This window comes from Mesitornis unicolor, unplaced genomic scaffold (assembly GCF_000695765.1).
Source record: "Mesitornis unicolor isolate BGI_N332 unplaced genomic scaffold, ASM69576v1 scaffold38629, whole genome shotgun sequence".
Lineage (NCBI taxonomy): Eukaryota > Metazoa > Chordata > Aves > Mesitornithiformes > Mesitornithidae > Mesitornis > Mesitornis unicolor.
Genome location: NW_010208641.1, coordinates 1 through 8,585, shown reverse-complemented (window position 1 = coordinate 8,585; position 8,585 = coordinate 1). Strand labels below are relative to the sequence as shown.

The 8,585-nt window shown below is 39.1% G+C and overlaps 1 protein-coding gene across 1 annotated transcript; it reads right to left on the bottom strand.

The window, feature by feature from the left end:
- Window positions 1-1,350: 1,350 nt before the first annotated feature.
- CCT4 (chaperonin containing TCP1, subunit 4 (delta)) lies at window positions 1,351-8,067 on the bottom strand (the record flags this gene model as incomplete). Its single annotated transcript, XM_010192582.1, has 13 exons — window positions 1,351-1,556; window positions 1,858-1,971; window positions 2,551-2,785; window positions 2,890-3,020; window positions 3,277-3,387; window positions 3,614-3,710; window positions 4,000-4,139; window positions 4,511-4,643; window positions 4,730-4,851; window positions 5,449-5,591; window positions 6,851-6,959; window positions 7,685-7,774; window positions 8,015-8,067. Coding segments are annotated over 13 exons (1,493 nt in total), but the record flags the coding sequence as incomplete, so codon positions are not given.
- Window positions 8,068-8,585: the final 518 nt, after the last annotated feature.

Below are 8,585 nucleotides of genomic sequence, written 5' to 3'. Positions count from 1 at the left end.
AATATTCTTCCGTCTCTGTAGGGAGGCATTAATGATTGCTGGACCTATTTCTTGTAGTGAATTACAAATATTTTTACATAAAGCATTAAAATATTATACACAATAGTTGAGTCTTGTTAAGAACTGGAAGTTTGTGACAGTGAAGGCAAGCTTTAGTCAAAGTTAGTACCTAAACTAAAAGAGATCACTGCTGGATGTAATCCTGTGGGGCAAGGTATCATTTGTGATTTTAAAGTAAATAAATAACTCATGCAGAGCTTTAATGCCTAAATTGATTGTCTTATTTTTACTATTTGAATTATTCTGATCCACTCAGCTACAAATGGCAGAAAAGTATTTAAACAGAAGCTGGTCAACTACGTACTGAAAGTTGACTCAAAAGCTACAGATGTGACCAATCATAAATAGATAATAAATAGAAGTGTTAGTGTCATGGGAGAAATATTCTTTAAATATGGAAGAATTTGGTCATCTGTATAGCAATGAGGATGAAAGGGTTAATTCAGAGTTTCAGCCTAAGTTTAAAAATGTTTATCCTAAACACTGAAATGCAACATTAAGATTTTCCTGGTGGGTGAAAGCTCATCTCAGCAACTCGTGACTCATTGTCTTGTGTAGGCAGTGCTAGCCAATGCACTGAGAATGCAGTGAAACCAACAGAGATACCAATTTCCTTCACATAAGAGATGTTAATGTTTATTCCATTAATTGTTTCAGAAAAGTGTAATTTGCATTATTATAAAATACTATGCTTTGGCTCCTTGGCCAGTTTTGGGGAAAATTACTAATGTGAAGAGATGGGTTTCATTCCTGGGGTTTTCCTGAACAGAACTGGGACTTGAAGCAACAAAAATAACTGTTTCAGAGAGATGCATCAGTTATTCAAAACTGATTTCACATAAATCCCTGTTAATACAGGTAAACCTAGTTATGGTAATATTATCTTTGACTTTTTACAACAAGGTTTAGTTTTGACACTTGCATAAAAAAACCCATGTAAAGATTGCCCTTTGTAATACTGTGGCTCACGTGATAGCATCAGAAGTCATTGCAAACTTTAGGAGACAGAACAGAATGAGGAGCATCAGAGTATTTGTAAGTGCTATCACCACAGATACTCCTTTGCCTGAGCCAGTCATATTGAAGGGAAGTAATACCACTCCACTGTGGAAAAACTCTAAGCTAGCGTGCTACTACAGTACAAATTCAGTAGTGTTTTTAAAATATATTACAAGAGCTAAATATTTGCTGTTAAACTTCAGAGCTAATAGGGAGCATGTAACACAGAAAAGCACATCTAACAAAAAGCTTACTTTGTGTCTAGCAAAATTACAAAGCTAAGACTCAGGCAGACTAGTGCACGTTTATTGGTAAACAGCATTTCCTTTTTGAAACCAGAGATTTTATTAGACTAATGTGACAGAAGTACATAAGCCTTTGTGGACTTAAGACAATTCACACAGGTGCTTTTGGGGAGGAAACCATGTTCCAGACTACACAGAAAGAGCTCCAGGGAATGGTCTCAACTTCCTTTGTTCAGCTCACCGAGTATTCACCTGCAAAGAAGAGTTCACAGGATCAGACAAGAAAGGCACAGGATACATAATTATTTCTCTGCTTCAAGATTCTATTTTTTTAGTTACTTTCTTAACTCCTTATTTTACTTTAAAGTACAGTGTTTATAATGTATTTAATTTTGTTCTAATTGCAGTTATTAGACAGTCAAATGGACAAAGCAGCAAATAAACAGAGACTACTACACTAATTATGTTTTGAAACACAGCAAACTAGATGACAACAACTATCCTGGTGCTTGTGAAAAAAAATTAAACACAACATGATGCAAATGCTACTCACCACATCATCAATCTTCAGAATACTGCGCACAGTTTCTGTTGCAAGAGTTAGTGCACTCAAAGATACCAGCAGTGGCTGGACAACCAGCTCCTCCAAGATGTTGGAAATGCCACCCTGTGAGAACAAGTAGCTTTTACCATGTGAGTCAGACTCCCGTTACATTGAGCAGGTTTTCTTTTAGCAGAATCCTGGACAGTCAACTCTGTTAGACCGTCAAATGGCTTCTACTCTTCCACTCTCATAGGAATTCCATAGTACGCATCTTCTCACCCGAAGGCATTTGACTTACCCAATCAAAATGAGCCAAGAGAAAAAACATAGTTATGCCATCCTAAACGTGATGACAAGTTAAAAGCAGCTACCCCACTGTGCTACTCTAACACATGAGCACCTTCCACTGCAAGTAATTTCTTACTGCAGCTATTTTTGTAGCTGAAATAATGTTTCTGGAGACACATGAAGTTCCTTGCCCTGTGGGTGGGGCATTGAAGTATCTGCTATTGCCAATACTCATGATAAGCTGTTAAAACCTCAGAGAACAAGCTATGATCTACCTCACCACTAATTTTAGGGAGAATACCGTTATAAGACACAAACTTGCCCTCTCCTTAGTGTAGCCCTAATGCTAACCATTTGCCTTTTAATGCTGAAATATTTTTTAACCTATGCTATGCATATACAGTTCCCTGTTACCTTTCTGACATTAATGCCAGCTGTCTTCTCTCCTTGAGCGTGTTTGTTTCTCAGCTCTGTTACCGTTGAAATGGGATTGAGACCTGCGTTTTCAGCCAGCGTGGATGGTATGACTTCCAACGCGTCTCCATAGGCACGGACGCAGTACGAGTCCATACCCCTCAAAGTGCGAGCGTACTCGTTCAAGCGCAGTGCCAACTCTATTTCTGGTGCTCCACCTCCTGCAATTAAAGCCCTGAGGACAGAAATTAAAAGTCAAACCTCATTTTACTTTAGTGCATAAATGATTAGCTTAGGCCATTAGTAACTGAAATAAGTTATTCTAACCAGAGATACTACCTTTTCTTAACTAAGCATCTGATGACACATAGGGCATCATGAATTGAACGCTCAGCTTCTTCTAGAACAAGTTTGTTGGATCCACGGACCACAATGGTTACAGTTTTTCCAGGGTTTGTGCAGCCCGTAATCTAAAACATAAAGCCAAATAACAGGACTGAAAAGTTACATACAAAACCAGACTGCAGTTGGTATTTGCAATTCTGTAATGGTACTGAGGTCTGGCCAAGCAAAACCACTACACTGCCCAAGTCAGTAGTGACTCAGGGATTAGAAGTAAGTACTTATATGTAGTAAGTTCAGTAGTAAAAAACATTAAAGTTAGCAGTTACTATTAAAATAATTAACAAATGTTAAGTAGATACTAACGTTCCATCACTCCCTCACCTTTATTAGTTTCCCAGAACCGTTCAAGTTGACTTCCTCTGCCAGCTCAGCAGACCCCAGCATGTCAGGAGTGAACTGGTCAATGTGAGCAACAGGCTTCGTTCCAATTGTCTGAAAAAAATCATGGAAAAAAAATCCATAATCTGAGCTGCAGTCAGGAAGTATACTGCATAACATGCTTATATATGTTGTAGTAGTAAGATGCAGTGAGAACTACAGCTTCTACATCCACCCCTCATCTTTCTAGAAATAGGACTGCTCAACAGAGCAAAAATGGCTTTTAGGGGTAGACCTTAAACACTGCTACTTTAACATCCATTTCTTTAACTCACTTTACCTTACATATAAACTCAATGTCTTCTCGTTCAATGTCTTTAACCACCATGATCTTCATTTTGTTGAGAAAATGGAGGGCCAGGTCACTAAGAGCATCCCTGAAAACAAGAGGGAAGCAGTCAGTCCACAGTGCTATTGTGGTAACCAGATCATAAGCTGCAAACTTCTTATCAGCAGTGCTGAAATTATTCAGACTACAAAGTAGGGATGTCAATAAATTCAAAATATAGACAACAGTAGTGCATTCTAGAAGTATGGCTGCTGTTACAGTCAGTCTGACACACTCTGCCAAATGTGACATTTGGCTTGAATTTTCCAGGTACTCTAAACAACTCCAATTGTTGCCCCAAACACACACAGTAAGCCAGTAAAGCTGTATTAACATACCGCAGAACAGACTTCTGAATCAGCAGCACATTGCATCCAGCCTTCTTAATTTGCTTAACTAAATTTAGAATATAGGCTCTCTCCTCACGCAGCACTCTGTCCATTTGAGCATAATCAGAAACAACAATTTGGTTGTCCATCTATTAAAAAAAAAAAAGGAGAAAGGCAAGTATTATGAACAACTGCTGACTTTAAACACAAGAGTGAAGGTGTTCCACATTCTTTAACTTAGAAGCCTGTGATTCAAAGCAAACAAGCATGACTGTAAAATGTCTTATTAGAGATTGTTTACATTATGAGAAATACTGGACTTCTGAGCTATTCTCTTTCTGATACCAACTATAAGGTCTTTAAGAGTTATGACTATCTAAGCATTACATAACAGACCCTCATTATAGCTATAGAATAGAGCTGACATCACAGCATCTTTAAAAAAAAAAGTGTTATCATTACATTTGTATCTTCCAAGTATTAGAGCAAAAGGCTTTGGTCCATTCACAGCTTAACTTACATCTGTCTTCGGAGCAGACAAGCAGAACTGAATGAGGGCAATTTTGGCTTTTTCCACTCTGGTTACACCAGTATTTGCCAGCTTCTGAGTCAGGACTAGTCCTTCAACCAGTTCGCAATCATCGATTGTGCCTCTAGAAATAAAAACAGTCTGTGACTCCAGCACTTCGGGATGGTGCTTTCAGAGGCAAAATTTGTCCAGTTACAAATTGCTTCTTACCCCAACTTCTTAACAATTTTAATATCTCTGAGGTCCACACTGCTAGCTGTAGTTGGGTCAATCACCTTCATCACTGCATCCACACTCATTGGAGAAAGCAAACTTGAATACTGACACACAACCTAAGGAATTTAAAAGTAAAGGGAAAAAAAAAAGTGGCGAGAGAATTAACACTGATAAACAGTAATTTCAAAGTAATACTGTCATTGCATTTTAACTGTTTGACTTCTGAATTTTGAAACAAAGCTCTCTTCCCACCCTGTCCATCAGCCAGATGTCATAATATGGCATCTTCTTAAGGGCCACTCCATTTAAAGGAAACAGCAGCTATGTTGGTGGGAAAATCCATGCTTATGGACTTACAGAAGAAACTTGATTTTCTCTTTCTTAGACTCTTAAAAGTTTTAGGAGTTCCTGTCACACAAACCAGAAATGCCTACAGAGAAACTTGGCAAAATCTCTCAGTATCCCACCTAACCTGTTGCCATTTTCAGCTGAAGATGTTTATTTTACACTTTCAGTAAACAACTGAGATCAGACTGAAATTCCATTTAATCTGAATCAACCATGGCTAAGTCTAAGAGAAAGTAGCCAATGTCTGAAAACCAACTGGATTTGTCACATGCAGGGTATTTGTGCTAAGTGAACAGCAGCACAAACTGGGAAAAACTGAAGAACTCCACTAGTCTGGAGCTACCAAGTTCAGGTATCAATCTTACCTTTGAATTCAGCGAAGTAGTTGCACTATTCAGCAAGGTTTCTCTGTCACTCAGTTCAACTGGCTGCGCCATGTTGGTCAGTACTTCAATACCTTTATCCAACGCTTTCTGGAATGACTCTGAAATGATGGTGGGGTGAATTCCTGTGGATTGTATAAAAAGGCTGTCAGACAGTTGTACTTCCAAACCAATGTTTTGTTTTGTTCCCCACCCACCTCCGTTTCAAAGATTAATTTAGAGAAACTCACGTCAGAGTAAACTCAAGACATTTTAGCAAAATGTGTTCTTCAACTGCAGACGACTTCCCTTTCTACTTTCCATTGTTAAAGCTGAGGAAAAAAGCTATCATGATCCTAATTTGTCCTCACAGACAAATACATCACATTTTCCTGCAACATCTGGCATCCCAGAAACATATTTTCTCAACGTTTTGTTTACCCTTGGCATTCTGAAAGCTGCTGCTGCTGAGGTCATACCTGCGAGGAGCCTGACAGTGATTTTATTTCAGGTTTTCAAGGAGTGGTTACCTACAGTTGTGCACAAAGTTCCCAGATTTCTCTAGAGCGTGTGATACCCTTTGTCTTTCCAAAGCAGGCAGCTTACGGGCAAATGTTAGACAGACATCTTCTAACTACCTCTGGTGGCAGAGGATGACAGGCTGCTGCTCCAGCTGCTCCCTGCCAGTACCAGGAGAGGATGTAAACATGAGTGAACCATTGGTAGGAGCCAGAAAGAGAACAAGCAGCAAAACAGCGTGTGTCAGGATGAGGCTACTGTAAGGAAACTGCTGTAAAGTCCAGATCTTAGACAGAAAATAACTCTCCAGGTCCAATCATCCTTGCTCAATTTCCAGAGCACACAGACGCCTGAGTGTGATCCAGCTGGACAGCTAAAAATGCTCCTGAGCTGCACAGAAGCAGACCACAGGAGAACATCCTGACCTAACAGAACAGAACCTACACTAACTACTGCTGTCCATAATTCATGTATTTTCTGACCAGACTTTCACAAGGTCCCTACATTTTAAGTGACGGGAGGTGATAAATTTGCTGAATATAAAAATAGCTGTAGAATCTTGGCTCCAAATTTCTTTTACAACTTCTCACATTATCTCTCTGTCCATGAGAGAAGTACAAGTATAACCAAGGTGAGCTTTTAGAAGTGAACATTCAACACATCATCTAGGCACTATTTCCTGTACAAACATTAATGTTTTCAATTAAAAACAAAAGGCTAAACATATTTTTAATTGAAACTGAGACATGAGTGAAACCTGAATGTGAAGACTCAAGTTTAATGTTTCAACTGAAAACAGCTAACTCAAGCTTCACTATACACATGCAAGCTGGCAGAGGACTTAACTATGTCCAGTCATGGTTTTATATTAAATATATTTATTTACCTTTTTGAAGAAGTCTGGAACAGGCATCCAAGAGAGCTCCAGCAATGACAACAACAGATGTAGTGCCATCACCAGCTTCAATATCTTGTGCTTTTGACAGTTCTACCAACTGTTGGCAAAAGTTTATATATAATGCTATTTAATTGCAAACACCGAATTAAAAAAAAATTCAAGAATGCAGCACTACTGACATCATCCTTAGTATCAGGACTAATCATGTCTTTTCTAATTTAAGGTTGGTAGCTCTTGCACCCTACTTTCCATACTTGTACACCTATTTGGTAAAGTGCGGTTACTGTGACAGAAGTCATCTACAGAAGTCAGAAAGCTTTCCTCCCAAGCTTAAAACTGATCAAATCTCTCTAACAGGTCACCTTCTTCTTTCCTGTAGGAGGGTCTAGGGAAGCTTGTTTTCATCTCCAACCACAAAATCAAATCAAAAGGGTCTACATTTAACTTCTCAAAAGATCAGGCTACTGCACCCTTGGACCACCTGACCATAACATAACTCATTCTCTTCTGTTCTAGTGGTTTGGGACATCACTGACTTTTCTTCCTTAGTTGAGAAATGAAAGTTTCGCCAAGATACTTTAAGACTTAAAATATGTCCAGAGTGATTAAGGAATACCAGGTAAGAAATAAGGACTCTGAACTCTTCAGCACATCTTGGAATCTAAATAAGTGTTCCGGGAGCACGCCGTGCACAATTTCATACTTTATCGCTAGTGGGTAATGCTACTCAAATCCACATGAACTGCTACGTTAGGGATTTTCTTCCCCAGAAATTAAGCTCTAACACATCTCATTGTCTGAGCAATGGAAAAAAACACTTACCATTTTGGCTGCAGGGTGCAGAACCTGCATTTGTTTCAGAATAGTAGCACCATCGTTAGTGATTGTTACATCTCCTTTAGCATCCTGAATCTGAGAAGGAAAGGAGAACACAGCTCTAATCAGTAACTACAAATCTTTAATTTAATGCTCAATGTAAAATATTTTTCCTGACAACTTTGTTTCTTAAACTGAGATGTTTATTTAGTTCACACTTTCTCTGAAATAAATCTGGTATGTTCAAAGTTCAAGGCAAAAGGTGGCATCCTATATAAAACACGTTGCTTTACAAAAGCTCCAGGAAACTTAATGTTTTCAAAATTTAAGTTTTACCATTTTATCCATTCCCTTTGGTCCAAGGCTTGTTCTAATTGCATCTGCAACAGCTAAGAAGAGAAAAAAAAATACGAATGCAAGATGGTCTAAAGAGCTACAAGCATCATTCAAAACATTTCTTCTGAAAAGAAAGTGTCTCCCAGTATTAAACAGCTTCCAGTTCTTTTGCCAGCACTAAATCATCCTTAATAGCAGGATACAAACCGCTGCAATATCAGGACTAATTTCCATAGCTCTTTAAAACAAAAAATCCAATCACTTGATTGCAACCATTTTAAAAGTAAATAACAACGTGGAAATACAATATGCCGAGTAATCCGACGAAAGCTGTATCTAGCAGCAATATATATAGCATCCTTCAGCCCGCCCTGGTCCCGTAGGGAGGTGGTCCCCGCCATTAAATTCCACAACCCGCCCTCCCTCTCACGAAAACCCGGGCTCGTATCGTTGTGACACACACGGGGAACGTCTGCCCCTGTCCTGTGACACTAAACCGGGGCGATGCAGGATGGGCACCCCCCGCCTTGCACCGCTTCTCCCCCCAACCTGAACCGGCGCCCATGGAGCC